The sequence below is a fragment of the Podarcis melisellensis genome (assembly GCF_964234715.1).
Source record: "Podarcis melisellensis genome assembly, chromosome: 7".
Taxonomy (NCBI): domain Eukaryota; kingdom Metazoa; phylum Chordata; class Lepidosauria; order Squamata; family Lacertidae; genus Podarcis; species Podarcis melisellensis.
Window position 1 is genome coordinate 58,005,282 of NC_138539.1, and position 17,270 is coordinate 58,022,551.

General features: G+C 41.4%; 1 protein-coding gene across 11 annotated transcripts in view; it reads right to left on the minus strand.

Annotated features, from left to right (window-relative positions):
- The window catches only part of LOC309374409 (uncharacterized protein), a 343,318-nt gene that overhangs the window by 183,374 nt on the left and 142,674 nt on the right, over positions 1-17,270 (minus strand). For 9 of the 11 annotated variants that reach the window (XR_014170561.1, XR_014170562.1, XR_014170563.1 and 6 more), the window contains one exon: positions 6,843-6,994. The exons of the other annotated variants lie outside the window; for them this stretch is intronic. Coding sequence is in view for 2 of the 9 variants with exons in the window: in XM_081919287.1 (XP_081775413.1) it covers positions 6,964-6,994 (31 nt within the window). In the remaining 7 variants the exon portion in view is untranslated. The remainder of the gene's footprint in view (positions 1-6,842; positions 6,995-17,270) is intronic. 11 annotated transcript variants of the gene reach the window in all.

The window sequence follows — 17,270 nt, forward strand, 5'->3', positions numbered from 1 at the left end:
TTGAAAATCGTGACACACTGTATTGATGACTAAAGCTTTAATCAACTTTTAGATTTCACAGGCATCTGGGTGGCCACTGTGAGAACAGGATGCTGGACTAGACATGCCACTGTCCTGATTCAACAGACTATTCTTGTGTTCTCAGAGCATAAATCCTCCATTAAATAATCAATGAATCCATGAGTGACCAACACAGGCACAAAACTATCTACGGCCTTATATTTTCTCCTGCCTGTTTCACATATTGCACTGAACACAAATGAACTAATGTGTAAAATATGCTGATGCACCTAAAAGTTTGCAAAATATCAAAACACCTGTACCTTCAACAACAAACATTCAAGGCAGAAAGTTGAACATTATCAGCAAAGCATAATTTTGGCAAGGTAAACATACATCTCAAACCTGCAATAATCTGGTTCTCTTACACCTCAGAACAACTCAGCAATTTCAAGGTCTGTGGGTGCATCTGCTTTGCACCTTATTGATTATGTTCCAAAGATTTCTCAGGTCCTTCTAAATATTGACACTATCAATATGTCCACATGAAATACAGCGGCAAAGGAAAACAGGAGTATAAACGCAGAAATACAAACTGACCAGTCAATCAAATGCTTCCTCATAACCTCACCTCTACAAGTCACTGTAGTTGCACCTGGGAAGAAATGTTTACATATTCAGTTAGCCTGAGATAACAATCTCTCAACACCCTTCAGACTTAATAAGGAGGGTTTCGTGAGAGAAAGAGAAAGCTGTCCACTAGAAAAAGAGGATATGGCCCATGATGACAGCTAATCATGCCAACAAACAGCACAGAGATCTCATTTTAATTATTTTGCTAGCAAAATAATTTGTATCCCTCCTTCCTGTTGGAAAAGCCACCAAGACACCTAAAAAGAATGATAAAAACAATAGGAAATGCAACACACCATAAACAACACAGCACTTTTGGCAACAGCAAATGAGATACCCAGTCCATCTAATATAAATAAGTTTGCAGTACAGTGGTACCTAGGGTTACATACACTTCAGGTTACAGACTCCGCTAACCCAGGAATAGTACCTCTGGTTAAGAACTTTGCTTCAGGATGAGAACAGAAATTGTGCTCTGGCGGCGCGGCGGCAGCAGGAGGCCCCATTAGCTAAAGTGGTGCTTCAGGTTAAGAACAGTTTCAGGTTAAGAACGGACCTCCAGAACAAATTAAGTACTTAACCCAAGATGCCACTGTAGTCTCCAGAAGGCAATCAAGACGAATGTACCGTATGGAACAAGTGGCCAAGGAATCTTTTTTGCCCTGTAAAGGTTTTAAAAACATCCCCTGTGCCGTCACAATTGTGCAAAGTGCAAGGCTCTTTACGCAAAAAGACTTCAGAACCTAGCAGCACTTCCTGAAATGCCAATGGGATTGTGCAACATGATGTAACCATGAATTACACCTGGAAGCCAACTAGCAGCCAATGATATTGGGCTAATATTGAAGTTATTTCTGAATTCTGCAAGCTCCAAGTAGTTCTTGGGCAGCTGCCTTCTGAACCACCTACGGTTTCCAAGTACTTGTCAAAAGGCAGTCCCACCACAGAGTGCATTACAGCAATGCATTCTGGGCATTACTAAGGTATGGGTACTGCTAGCGAACCAGCCATATCTGCATTCAGCCTCTGGATATCCAGACGTAGCAATGGTTACAGAGGAATCTCCAGGGTGTGACCTTGCTTCACATTCCTGTCAATTAGGAAGTACAATAAGCCAACCGATCTGTACACATTTAGGAAGGCATGTGGATATTGGCATTGGATATTGATATTTATATGGAGGAGGGGAATGGGTAACATGATGCTGTGTGAAATGAAAGATTGCAGAACTCATTTCTGGATCTTTACATGCAGAGGCAACACCTGGTACCTGCAAAGCTCCCTTGAAAAAAAAAGTTTCTCTTTAAAACTCTTCAAAAGTGTGTTTCCTTAAAGCAAAGTGCAATATGTCTAAGAACACATATATCATGTGTTAATTCTCTCTCTCTCTCTCTCTCTCTCTCTCTCTCTCTCTTTCACACACACACACACACACACACACACAACACACACCCCTGGAGCAGGCCACTGTGCTCCATCAATAAATATATGGTATAAAATGGTGATTCTTTGCCAAAGAACAAGAAGGAAAGCATCGAGCGATCAGCTCTTTCATACCCTGTCCGGACAATGCAAGCCATAACAACAGCCTCAGAAAGGAGGGGGTTGTGTAAGAGGTCACTATCCTGTGGGCTGCTTTGCAAATCCTTGTTGTTATCCAAATGTATTTGAATCAGCAGAAATGGGAAGCCAAACAAAACCATTTCAGATTGCAAAGCTGGAGCGGGGGACAATAGCTGCCACCTCCAGAAAACAAGAGATATTTGGCCACCCATGTTTTATGCAGACAAATGAGAACGTGTGCTGCTTCACTCCGGCCATTGAGAGGTCTGTCGAAGGGCTACAGCTGCTTCTTCGAAGAACTGGGTGGCCCGTTCCTTTTCAGCAGCTCAGCAGAGTGTTAAAATTGAAAGATATTACCGCAGAGAGAACTGGACTTGCACTCCTTTTGTATAAAAACAAGCAGATTTAACAAGGAGGGTGGCTCATCTGTTGCCAAACATTCTATGTGGTGCTAGGAAAACCCTCTGCAAAGTTCAAGCTAATTTTATTAGGGAAGCTTACGCAACAGAACTTTACACTTATGCAGAATGTAAGTAGGGGCAGATTTACACATTACAATTGTGGGAAACATCGCCAATATTCCGTGAGTGCCCAGATCCAGATACAAAGGTCTTGAAAGATTCACATATGACGTCCATACTTTCAGGAAACACTGATGTTTCATATAGCAACTGTAATATGTAGAAGTGTCTTAAGCGCTGGGGAAGGAGTTCTGCTTAGTTTGCGTTTCAGTATGAAGCTACCTAACTGGCATATTCTGAAACTATATGCAAACTGAAACACAGCTACCTTTCAAAATTTGTGCTTCATCAAATTCTGTGATGCAGTTCTCCAGCCAAAAAATACGTATGTGTACTAGGGAAGGTATGCATCAAAATGCATATATAGTGGGAAGGTAACATACCAAAATGTATTATATTAAAGGGGAAAAGTGGCCAGATTATGTATATTTGCCCCGCCCTAAAAAAAGGCATCCAAACAGGTGTATATAAAGAGAATTTGGAATTTATACTGCTGATGAATTTCCATAAGGACTTTTTTAAAAAAGCAAACCAATGCACAAATGTGGCAAACTTAAAATTGGAAAGAATTAGAAGAGAAACCAAACGGACAGATTTGTCCATGCTGACTTAAGTCTTCCTAACACAATACTGTATCAAAATCTGTCCTTTTTGCTGAATAGCCTTGCACAGCATAAAGGTTGTTGCAGAGTGCATGCAGACTTTAAGATTCAAGATGCTTGTGTTGTGGTGTTTACTTGCAGTCATGATTTCCTACAACTACTTCTCATTTTTCACTGATGTTCCCCGAGTTCACACCTTAAGTAGCTATACAAGCGTCTCACGTCTGCTATCATTTCCAACCAACTACATTTGAGCAGGAATAGTATTAAATGTGCAACACATTATTAAGAGAAGGGGTTTTGGTATAGGTCTGTGCTTCCATTGCCCCTCACACCCCCAGAGAAATGAAAGGTAAATGATAAAAGTTACTTGAAAAATACAATCACTTGTCCGCCAGAGACCAAAGCAATTAGAAGAAAAAGAAAACATGGTTCTAATTTATTAATGAACATTTGCTGCCTGTAATTCTACTGCACTTATTCCATTACAGCTTGACATTTCCTATTGTCACTGCTTGCATTTCTAAACAGTTCCACATGACTAGAGCTACTCTGTGCAATTCGCTGAAGACTCTTAATAAAAGAGGAGAACTGGGCTGTATAAGCATGATAATATCTGGCCACATGCTGTAAGATCCACTGGATAGCAAAAAGGAATCCCCTTCTCAAATATTTTCTAAACATTTTAGTTTTACATACACAGACATATTTCAACATCCTCCAACATACACACAAAGCGTTTTTCCTTAGGTAAAGTAAGGAAGGGGGAAATAGTTGAATAGTTCTCTCACTGCCCCCCAACCATGCATGAACATAGATAGTAAGCCCCTTCTGAAACAGAAGGGATTTGAGGACCACAGAAGAGTCTAAATGTTGAACTGCTTTCAAAAAACATCTTGCATAGCAGGTAAAACTGGCTAATGAACGCAGCTGCTTTGAAGGAAAGTCATCTCAAAAATAAGCAAACCATAGTAGTTTAGGAAAAGATTGTTAATGGTACCGGAGCAACCTGCTTTACTATCTGCTCAGAAACACTGCAGCACCTTTATCCACCGTAGAATCCTGCAATGTCATGTCAAACATATAAACTAGAAGTAGGCCATGTTTCCAAATGAAAGGGAGAACGAGGGGCTACAGGTGATGGTTCCACAATAATACAACACATGCTGCTCAATTGGCAAGGAAGCAAGATCCTCCGCCTCGAGTCTGTTCATAGAATATAATAAGCCTCTATTAGATACCACTTCAGTATAGCTCTGGCCTACTATTGGAATTTTGGAGCTAGCAGATGCCACAGAAAGCTTTAAGGCTTGCTGAAACTCCAAGGGAAAGAAAGAAAAAGTGTTTTAAGAATTTCTAGATCACATTTCTATCTCTTCTGGTCCAGAAAACAGGAATGCAAGTAAATTTGATGAGCCTAAGGACCACATCACATAAGATGTCCATGGGCTGTACAGTGGTACCTGGGGTTAAGAACTTAATTCGTTCCAGAGGTCTGTTCTTAACCTGAAACTGTTCTTAACCTGAAGCACCACTTTAGCTAATGGGGCCTCCCGCTGCCATCGCGCCGCCAGAGCACAATTTCTGTTTTCATTCTGAAGCAAAGTTCTTAACCTGAGGTACCATTTCTGGGTTAGCGGAGTCAGTAACCTGAAACGTATGTAACCTGAGGTACCACTGTACTGCATCTTGCAATCTCTCCCTGGGAACCATACAACTGATGTGTGTGGCCCCAGTTTGGGCAACCACTTCACACGCTCTCCAGAGCACACACATAATCAGGAGAACAGGGGAAAGAGTGCGAGACAACCTACTCTTCCCAAGCCCCAAAGCTTTCCAATCTACCCTTTCTTTTATTGTGGTGAGCTGCAGCAGAGAAAAAGATCAGAAATGCAGGGAAGCCCAGGCTATCTTTGCTCAGTCTCCAGGTGAGTTGCCCTCTGACCGCATATAGCTGGTGAAAGGGCAACACACCATTCTTCGGACTAAAGACAACAGCAGAGTCGCCACAGCAGTAGCTGATGGGAAGCAAGTACTGTGGTTACAATTGGCGAGGGTTGAAGGGAAGTGAGGCAAATAGGAGGCAGCCTGCCATTTGGCTAATCATCCCGCAGCAGTTGCTACTCACTCTATGAGAGCTGATAGGAAGCAATTGGCACAGCTAGGTTAATGAAAAAATTAAAGCTCTCATGAATGTGAAGAAGGATGCACTTTTGTAAACTGTTATATAAATTATTGGAGAGTGACTCATTATTTTGACCTTGTTTTTGACCAACATAACACAAAATGTGTCTCGGTCATCTTTGATCACACAAGCCTTTTATTATGTTATCCATTTTATAACCTAAAGCTCTGACTTTACGTGCCTTTTTAAAACACATGCATTTTCATAAAAGCACCTAAATTAATTTCTCAGTCAGCTTGCATTCCAGGTTACCAAATGTCAGGATCTAAAACCCGCAGTCAGTGGCAAATCCTGGCCCATCAAATCTCAGCGCACCAGCAGACCTGTTTTAGCGGAATGAGGAACCCAGAGCAATAATAAGTTCTTAATAAGTCAAAGATGAGTCATGAGAGCTCACAGAGACCTGAGCTCTGACAGACTTGCAAGGGACTCACACTTCAGAGGGAATAGCTAATAGAGCTGATTAGAAGGCGGCATTTTAAATTGCCTGTGTGATGTCGCAGGAGCAAATCTATCATGGAAACATGCATTGGAACCTCAAGAACATTCCTTCTTACCTAAGACAAGTTTGTCACACATTAAGACAGCATGCCTAGTTTCAGATGTCTGTGCAGAAGCAATTCATATTTCATACCGTTATTATTAACGTTATTTGATTGTATTGTTTTTAATTGCTGAATTTTATTAACTGATGCAAACTCACTAGAAGGGTGCGATATAGGTTTATAAGAAAGTAAAGAAATTAATAACATAGGGTCTACATTGCAAACCACTGAGCTGTTTTGTGTTGTTAACAAATACTATGCAAAGTTATTTAGGCTGATAATTTGTATTCATTTATTGAATTCAATGGGATGCGTTTCTGAGTACATAGGAAGTTGCTTTATAAGTCAGACTATTAAGTCCATCTAGTGCAGCACTGTCAACTCTGACTGGCAGCAGCTCTCCAGAGATTTCGGTAGGGGCCTTTTCCAATCTTACCTGCAGGGCCAGGGATTGCACCTGGAACCTTTTGCATGAAAAGCACATGGTCTAGCCCTTCCCCCATTGGAGTAAATCTATGGGACTGCACAGCTAAAATCCTTATATTGTAATGTGGTGGTTCTCCTCCCAAACAGGCCCACTCTACTCAAGACCTACAATATGAAAACTTTTTAGTATTCCAGTTAACAGATGGGGTAACTGATGCTGAGTGACAGAAACTTATCCAATGTCACACAGTGGATTTAGGAATTAAATCTCCAGAAACATAGCATAATAGTGCTTGCCGGAATAATACATATTCTTAAACAAATAGAAATATACATCATATAAAACAACAGTGAATAAATTGCTTACCTGCACATATTTTATGTTCTATTTCTCATCAATTTCATTTTGGTTTCAGATTGCATAAGCTACTTCCTTTAGGTCTCCATCATCTACAGTATAGGATCTTGTGCTGGTGGTGCTGGTGATGCTATCTTGGGCTCACTGACTGAAGAGACAGCCTAAACATTCAGAACAGCCAAGGGGAGGAGAGAGAGAACAACTCTGAAAATGAGGAAAATCTTTGCAAGTAATCTTTGATTGACCAGAGCAAATAGCAGCACTGGGTTCAGTGTGAAACCACTATTTTCCTGCTATATTCCTGCTATAATGTATAGAACTACTTTCCACAAGAACCCTCATCACATTATGAAACCACACTTCTACCTTGCAACTTGGTGCCACCAGGAAAACAGAGTATGAGTGTAGAGACTCAGAAAATGACAGCAACAATCCACACACTGAATAATGAAATGAGTTACATATCTTTCAGGGCCAGCCCTACCATTGGACAACATTAAGTCCGTATCTCAGGCAACAGATGCTTAGGCACAATGGCAGCAGCCCCTGGCTGTTCCTCCTAAGGTCCCCTGGTCTTTCCCTTCCTTTGGAGAACAGAGCTTCCTTTGGAGAACAGAGCATGGCATTTCTTTGCACACCAAAGCTATGCTTTTGCCTCTGACTTATGATGGAGAGCACAATCCGATCACCAACATTGAATCAAAATTCACCTAACAGTCCCGTCAGCTTCCATACTTTGAATGAGGGTCACCATCTTGTGCTCCACCAAAAACAACAAAATATATTGGGCAAGACCTGGGACCAGTTAGCGCAGAAAACCTGTTTAGGGCAATATTCTCCTAGCAAATGCAATGTACTCTGCAGCAATGTCATGTATGTTTAAGAACTGAAGCACACAATCAGAAGAATCACATGAGCCCATTTCAGCCTGTAAATGGGAGATTTTATGTATCTCCCTGCAGATACAAAACACACATGTCAGAGGAGAAAATCCTAGCTTACTTTCTCCCTGACATGCTAGTTGGTGAGGCAAACATCTGCCCTCCATCCTTCAAACCTCATGGGGGTCCCACGAGATGCAGCATACAAAATTCTCCTCAAGGAATATTTACAAGGGTTAGCCACTTCACTGTTAGACTGAAGTGTGCTTTGTTAGTATTCCACATTGCTGCTGATGTTGAATCGTAAGACGGAGGAAGGCTATTGTTAAGACAGAAATTGCTTCAATGGATGTGCTGTAATTCCACAGAACCTTTACTCTGCCTGCAACAATGGAAACCTATTACTCTAACTATGTAGCCACAGCAGATATTCCATTATATACCACAAAGGGCCACTGTGGCACACACTGAATATGCATCTTAAGACAACGTATAAGAGCTTGCAGTTAATTTCTTCTCCTTCGTGCTAAGTAAGAGAGGTATGGCACGCCACCTGAGAGCTGCCTCTTCGGCAATTTATTACCCTCTACTGTTCCTTGCAGGTTCTAACAGATGACAGCCATTCGCTTTTAACAACATATTGCCTATGTCAACAATGAAATAATTTGCTTTATGGTGAGTGTATAATTCCCCCCTCATCTGTATTCCACCTCTGTATGGAAACTCTGTCGCTACTGACCACCAGCTCTATTATTTTAACAGCTGTGAATGTACCATGTAGTTTCCCACCAAACCACCCCAGATCCTGGAATCCCTGCAACATGAAATGCATTAACATGCTAATTGGCCGTGAGGGGGTTCCATTAGTTTTGTTTTATTTTGTTTTGCATTTATTCTAACATATACACTGAATTATCAGAGGCTGACAAATGTGACACACTCTTAATCCTGGGGTGCCATCTTGTCTACAGTACAACCAGCAGCTACAACAAGAGCACCATATAGCCAATTTTTTATTTATTTTTGTGATGTATTCCAGTGGTTGAGGCCTAAGGACAATGAAAAGGTATTTGAAGGAGTTCAGCTTTCCATCTATATTTGCTTGACCCTTGCCATTCCTGGCTTATATAAAGCATCTATCAGGAGAGGACTGACCAACTGGATGCAGAAGATAATTTATTTTATTTTTAACACAAAATGCAATGCCTCCTTGCAGGAAATGACTGATATGCTGCCCTAAATTAAATATTCAGTAAACCCAAAGAAATGTATCAAATGCTCACCACAAATTTCATCTTCTCAGGTAAGATGCTCATGGCAGTGGCTGCTGGGAAATTATTGGGTGGACCCATTTAAATTTGGCTTTGGCATGGAACAGGCTTGATCACTCTGATGCATAACCTATCCTGGAAAAAGAACAGGAGGAATCTGACCTTGCTAATTCTCCTCAAACTTACAGTGGCTTTCAATACTAGATGGTTCTGATGGACTATCTGGGATGGCAACTGACTCCCAGCTGTCCAGTTCTCATTTCGATGGCAGTCTTGAGAAGGCAGTGCCAATGGTGGCTCTTGGTAGCTACGGCATGGTGTGGAGCAGGGCTACGAAATGCTATGGAATATGTACATGAAACCCCCGGCGACAGTCATCTGGAGGAGTTGGGTGATATATCATAAATATGTAGACACAGATACAGCACTGTTTCTCTTTTTCATCAGAATCAGGGAATGCTGCAGCTGAGGGCAGTGTCCGAAGGCATGAACGGGCTGAATGAGGTCCAATAAGCTTAATCTACACTGTTACTGGGTTGTTTTTCTGACTTTGGAGGTTGTGTTCAGCCTTGGCTGAACGGCATTGCACTAAGGATTAGGATTGCAGTTTGGGGGCGATGCCAGATCTATCTCTGGAAGTCCAAATGGATTATAGGGGCCTTGACCCTTTTCACAATCTCTGGCTAGTGCAACAGCTGCATCACTTCTTCAATGAATCCTGACCACTGGCCTACAGTGGTACCTCAGGATGCGAATGGGATCCGTTCTGGAGCCCCGTTCGCATCCTGAACGGAACACAAGACGCGACAGCACGGGCCGCATTTTGCCACTTCTGTGCATGCGCGGGACGTCATTTTTGAGCATCTGCGCATGCGCGAGCGGCAAAACCCGGAAGTAACGCGCTCCGTTACTTCCGGGTTGCCGCGGAGCGCAACTCAAACGTGCTCAACCCGAAGCACATTCATCTCGAGGTCTGACTGTATTTGGGTTACCTCCTGCTTGAATTACTATAATGCATCGTGCTTTGATTACTGAACATTCTGCACAGCAAGAGTCACCAATATGGTTCCTGTAACTCACAGGGTTTTCTCCCTCCACTGAAATTAGGCTTAAAAGAAGCATCCTACAGTAGTCAATGGGGTGGGTTTCAGTGTGTGCTCAGTTGCAGCATGCGTGCGCTGCCTACAACAGTTTTTCTTGCTTGAAATGGGCCCTTGAGCCTAGAAAGGTTCACAACCTCTGCTGCACACTACCCTGTGCAATACATCCTGTACAAGTATGACCTGCTTGGACTTCTGTGATGCTATGTAAATGTGGAGGCCCTTGCAAGACTTCTTGGGAGCTTCAGTTACAAAATACAGTGGGTGGTCTATTAGCAGTTTTTATCTTACTTTAGAATATTTACACACCACCCTTTGCAAAGGCTGTTTTATAACAAAACAAGTACATAAAAGTACAGTGGCACCTTGGTTCTCAATCTTAATCCATTCCAAGAGTCCATTCAACTCTCAAAACTGTTCGAAAACCAAGGTGCAGCTTCCAATCGGAAGCTGCGTTGGACATTTGACTTCCAAAAAATGTTTGCAAACCGGAACACTCATTTCCAGGTTTGCAGTGTTCAGGAGCCAATTTGTTCCAACAACTAAGCCATAAAAACACAATTTGTTAGAAACACACAACAACCAAATAAAAGTTACTAGTAGCAGCAACAGCAGCCACCAGAACAGCAACCTCCTCCAAACATTCTTCGAAAAAGTCTTCACCCATCCCCTAAAGCTGTAAACAAATAAGGCTCAGTCTCAGATTGAAGGAGACACCACTGAAAAAGCCCTTTCCTGGGCTCCCACCCACTATGTACCTTATCCCACGTAGTGAATAAGAGGAGGCCCCATGGGCTGATATGAAAACACAGGCAGCTCGATATGGAAGGAGGTGTTCTTGCCAGTGAACGAATTCTCCTGCTCAGCACATTTTTCACTACATTCATCCAAAAGTGCATAAAGTAGCAACTTAGGAAAAACAATTCAAATAAAACACTTAAAAGTTTAGACATCTGCATCTGAATTCTAGCTGGAAGGCACTGAAGCAAAAAAAAAAAACGGAAAGGAGAAAAAAATTGCCTTTGAAGAGCTGATCATTTTATAACACGCAGAAAATGTGCTTCTTTGGCTATGTACCTAAACAACTGCCTCTATTAAAAACTACGGCACCATTTTGGTTCCAGACGGCATGCAAAATAATTCATAAATGACAAAGATCAGTGGGCTCGGTGCAGCTGTTGAACGCCTGCACTTTGGCCACCCACTTCAGTGGAATTGAGAGCTTTCGATCAACTCCCAACTCTCACAGGCCTTTGAACAGTACCAGAACATGTGTTCGATACTTTAATAAAAAAAAAATCTGGAGCCAGCCAAATATGAAGGATTAGCAGGCCAGGCAATCTTGCAAGTGCACCCAAGCATCTCCTCCCCATTTTCCATTGAACTTATTTTTTATCAAAAGTCTTCATGGGAAACATAAGTTCGACAAAATGATTTCTGCCCTTCCTTCTCAGCTTTTAATCTTCACAGATTCTGTAAAAATAACTCAGAGTATTAAGCTACTTGTATTTCTAATCAGCCTATTACATTTGTTACTGCGACAGCCAAATAATTTAATATATCCCCAAGTCAAAATACAAGCCCAAGTCTTATTTCCATCTTTGGCACTGCTGTTGTTTGTTTGTTTGTTTAATAAGGTTTTCTTTTCACCTCTTTTAAAAAAGTTGTCAAACACAGGAAAGGAAAAGGAGAAGAAAAAAGAGGAAGGGAAGGGAAATGAGAACATTATCTCCAAGTTTGTGATCTAATTAATTCTGGCACAAAACACTAGGAAGGAAGCTAAGGGTTACTGGACTGTGTGGATTTGAGTTTGTGCGTATGCATGTATATATCCTGTTCCAATCTACTGAAAGCCACTTTGTGTATCATTCAATCAAAGGAGAGGATATAATTCTCCTAAATAAATAAACAATCCACATTTGTACCAGAAATCACCGTATCTTTACCCAAAATGCTGATTTCACTGCCAGCATTTATATTTCAAATGAGGTTGCAATTTTATTTTTTTAAAAGAGCACCTTTAATGAGATATTAAATGTTTGAAGCCAGCGCTGCTCAAGACAAGACAATAATATGGAGAAGATCGAAATGCAATGGTTGGCTGCATAACTAGGAATGATGGAAGATGCAATCCAACAGCACAACATCTGGAGACCATTGCCCTGCATTAAAAACAACATTGTGCAGAATCTCTATGATAACTAAATGAGGGGGGAATTGTCAATTCCAGAGAAAAAGGGCTAGTGCAGAAGCAAATCTACTTTGAAATAACACTGAGGCAACATGCCTTACAAATCGTCCTCAATTCTGCTTAAGATATATGAGGGAAAATAGAAACAGGCCAGTTTTCTGCAGAAACCATTTACAGTGGTACCTCGGGTTAAGAACGTTCTCATCCTGAAGCAAAGTTCTTAACCTGAAGCATTATTCCTGGGTTAGCAGAGTCTGTAACCTGAAGCGTATGTAACCCGAGGTACCACTGTACTATTATTATAGTCTTGTATTTAGAATACTTGCATAGTGTATCTACCCACACATCCCAACTTTAGAATCTTATCAGTATTAGTTTATGCTGTCATATCATCTAGGTACCTTTGCCACAGCTGCCTCTAGGGTTAGGGTTACCTGCCTTTCAGCACTGCTGACATATGCTGCACATCAAAAGATGATGTAACCTGGTACATGAACAATCTCCCATTCATGCATCACTGATGTCATTCCCTTCCTCCCCTCCCATTAGTATAGCAAACATATAGCCTCAAGGAAAAGAGATGTGGCTAAGATATTTCATAGCATTTCAAGAGTGTCTTTATAAGCAAGCTGGAACCATGTTCTGCCAGAGCTTGGTGACCAAGAGCTTGACTGGAGAAAAGCATGCACATCAACAGCTGCTGATCGGTAATCAATGGCTTTCCTTCCTGGCAGTCTTGCCTGCTCTGCAAAGAATACGGGGTTTGGAGCATTCAGAAATTCCATGCTACTCAAAACACCAAAAGCAGCAGAAAACTAAACAGCATCTAAATAAAACCAAATGCTCTGCAAAATGTCTCGGGAATGCAGATGCCGGAGATACAATCTTGTGGGGCCCTTCTTTTGCTGGCTATGCTTGCATTCTGGATTAGATTGGCTGGCGCATGAATTTAATGAAGCCATACTTGTGAAGTGAAGTGGTACTTTGTTACAGTGTTCTGACCTTCACTGACTCCCCTGTGAATTGTAATCTATTGCTGCTAGCGATAGCTGTGTGTATGGGTGCTACAAAGTACATAGAATCAGTAGGCCATCTAGTCCTACAATGCAGGAATCCTGTCCACAGCCATCCCTGGGTGAGCTCAAACCATCAAGCTTCTCATTAACAGTCAGACCCACTGACCCACAGGAAGACAGTTATGATGGTTAGGACTTCTGTAACTGGATCTATGAGATATTTTATTTCAGCAAATATAGGTGTATTTAAACCAAGGCTGTATTTTGTTCTTTTCCTGGTTCAGGTTAGCTTGAGTGTTTTGTTTTGTTTTTCTTTGACAACATGTTAGCTGATCTTTTATCTTCATCAGCAGACAAGACATAAAATTACCAGTTTTATTATATGTGTACGACATGGTGCTTGTGTTCCTTTTAATTGGCGATCTAATCAACGTTCAAATTTGCACATTAGCAACCCCAATGTGTCAGGGAGTAAAGCATAAACAATAATAAAGACTGCAGCATCAAGACTGCAATGGAAAGAAATCAATCTGTTTACCAATGTACAGTGCTTCATTCAGAGCGTATCATTATTTTCCTATGATATTCTGAACTTTGAAGCAAAACACAGAAACATAAAGCAATAGGTGAGAGCAAAACAATACTTAGAAAATAATATGGATTGAGTAATCATTTGAATGGGAATCTTAGGTTTATTATTTCCTAAGGGAGGAGCTGGGGTGGGGAGAGTGTGTAAGCTGTGCAGAAGTAGGGGTGATATGTTGCATGAATGGTCCTTTGTTAGGTGTGGGGAGAAGAGATGAGAAAACAGGAGCTGTGCAACAGGCAGCAGGGGTTGGTATGCAGCTGGCTCTGATGGGCCTTTGCTGATCATTGCTGGAGGCAGGGAATAATCTTGTCCCATCTGCAGTTGTGCATCAACAGACCCTCAACAGACCCTTCAAACCTCAAATGGATTGGTTTGTGAGGACTGGGATTGACCTTTTGCCTCTAACCAAGGTAAGAGGGGGGAAATGGCCTGTGTGTGTGTTTTGGCAGAAGGAGAGAGGCAAGCTATCTGCAACGATAACTGATTGTTTGGGTTGGGAGTTTCTAGTGTTATTGGAGTTTGCCTACTCCAAACAGGACTCCAACAGAATGGGAAACAAAGGATGAGTTGGTCAAAGCTTCAATGACACACCAGATAACGGAAATAAGGCATAACATTGACCTAAATCTTTGGGAGAAACTTTGGAAGAATGATTTGAAATTTATTGCATGCTATACACTGAAAGAGAATGATATGAAAATGATTCATAGATGGCACCTAACTCCAAGTAGATTGGCTAAGATGTATAAAGCAGAATCGGATCTGTGTTGGAAATGTAAAGAAACGGAGGGAACTTTTTCCACATGTGGTGGGCATGCAAAAAAGGTTAAAGAATACTGGGAAATTATTTATAATGAGATGGAAAAAAATGTTTAAAACAGCCTTCCCAAAAAGTCCAGAGGCATTTTTGTTAGGAATGGTGTAGACAGAAATCCCCAGGTGTCAGAGAAACTTATTTATGTACACAACAACAGCTCCTCGCACTTTGTTAGTCCAAAAATGAAAAGTGAGAGAGGTCCCGGGTAAGGAGGATTGGCAACTTAAGATGATAGAATATGTGGAACTAGAAGGTTTAATGAATAGACTAAGAGAGCAAGAAGAATATTTATTTAAAGAGGAATGGAACACTTTTGCTGACTATATGGAAAATAACTGTACATATCCGAAAACACTAGCATTAAGATAAATTCAACAGTTTAATTAATAATTGAATGATGTAAAACTGGAGAACCATCAAAAATGGACGTAGTAAAATATGCAGGAATAATAGATAAACAAAATGAACCAGGGAAGGGGAAGAAGGGAAGTCACTGAATACATGGTATTATGTGAATGTTTATTTTGAGATATTAAAATGAAAACTTAATAAAAATTATTTATAAAAACAAACAAACAGGGCTTCTTTGGCCTCCCCCACCTGTTAAAAAGGCCACTCTCCAACACCATTTCATTTAGTATTGGTAAAGCAGTCTAAGCACTGCCCATAGTCTTAGTCACATTAAATGCCATCAGTTATCGTGTCAAGGTCTAAGGAGATGGTGTATGTACATAAAATCATTTGTACACCTAAATTAAAGGATATGTGTATATATGCATAGGGACATGGGTGGCGCTGTGGGTTAAACCACAGAGCCTGGGGCTTGCCAATCAGAAGGTGGGCAGTTTGAATCCCCACAACGGGGTGCTCCCGTTGCTTGGTCCCTGCTCCTGTCAACCTAGCAGTTTGAAAGCATGCAGTATAAGTAGATAAAATGTATTGCTCCAGTGGGAAGGTAAACGGCATTTCCGTGCGCTGCTCTGGTTCACCAGAAGCGGCTTAGTCATGCTGGCCACATGACCCGGAAGCTGTACGCCAGCTCCCTCAGCCAGTAAAGCGAGATGAGCACAGCAACCCCAGAGTTGTCCATGACTGGACCTAATGGTCAGGGGTCCCTTTACCTTTATATATATATGTATTCATGGATAGAACTGCAATTGCAGCTGGTGCTTTTGGTGGTGGTGCACCAGAGCTATTCCACTGTTCAAGGGACTGGCTGCTTTTCAGCTTGGAAAACAGAGTGATTTTAAGAATAGGATGCTGTCTGTTATGATATAAACAAGGAGAAAGTACTGCTGTGCTGTATGCTGTGTACTGAATCCTCACAACAACTTGGTTAGGTAGTTTAGGCTGAGAAACTGTTAGAGTAAGAGAGGGTCAAGGTCACTTCACAAGTTTCATGGCTTAGTTTGAATCCTAGTCTCCCATGTCTCAGTCCAACACTCCAACCACTATGCAACTGTGGTTCATATTAGACCCTCCTAGAGACACTGTCAGTAATACTGTCTGAAAATTTAACCCACTGAAATGAGAGCTCATAATATGCATTTGATTAGATTTTGCCACATAGACTTCCTGGCTGTCAAAAGCAGTTCACACGATTTCATTGTATGATTAATTATGTTCTGGATGTCGTGTCACCAGTTGCCAAAAAGGAGGAGCCTGCGTTTCCACAGTGGGATTGGTCTACATTATCTAAAAAAAAACTGATCCTTGGCATGCCATGAGAAATTATCAACGTGGTCTTGAAAAGTATTTGGGGTATTTAAGTCACCTAGGAGAACTTTTCACATGTCTGGTTCAGCAGTACTAGATAAAAAGATACAGAGACATTCATTTAAAATTGCATCAGTGTACATACAAAGGGAAGGAAATTAAGACGCATGCCTTTTAATACATACTGTTACTGAAAGGAAACACACAGCATTTATTACCTCACTGCTGAAAAGAGTATGGATGTTGCTCATCTCCCCATGGCAGGTACAGTAGTACCTCTGGTTACGTACTTAATTCGTTCCGGAGGTCCGTTCTTAACCTGAAACTGTTCTTAACCTGAAGCACCACTTTAGCTAATGGGGCCTCCTGCTGCTGCCACCGCCGTGTGATTTCTGTTCTCATCATGAAGCAAAGTTCTTAACCCGAGGTACTATTTCTGGGTTAGCGGAGTCTGTAGCCTGAAGCGTATGTAACCTGAAGCATATGTAACCTGAGGTACCACTGTATGGCTAAAAAGTCACGGTCCCAGCAGCTACAGTCAGAGTTAGTGTGTTGCCCAGTTGATGGTAATGAGCGAGGTAAAAGTCACACCCTGTTTACCCAAAAGGCCTTTCAACACCCCTTCTGTTCCAATGCAGGCATGCCTTGCACATATACACACACAGTTTTGCCCAGACTCTTATGACTTGTTCTGGCCTAACTGAATTTATTTATCCTGTCCACCCTTAAGTCTCTTAAGCCTCAGGATCAAAGAACTCCAGCACTCTGGGTATAAAAACAGCTGATAGTGAACACTTAATTTGACTTTTACAAAATAATAAACAGAAGAGTTTAGCACAGAGAACGAGCCCCATTC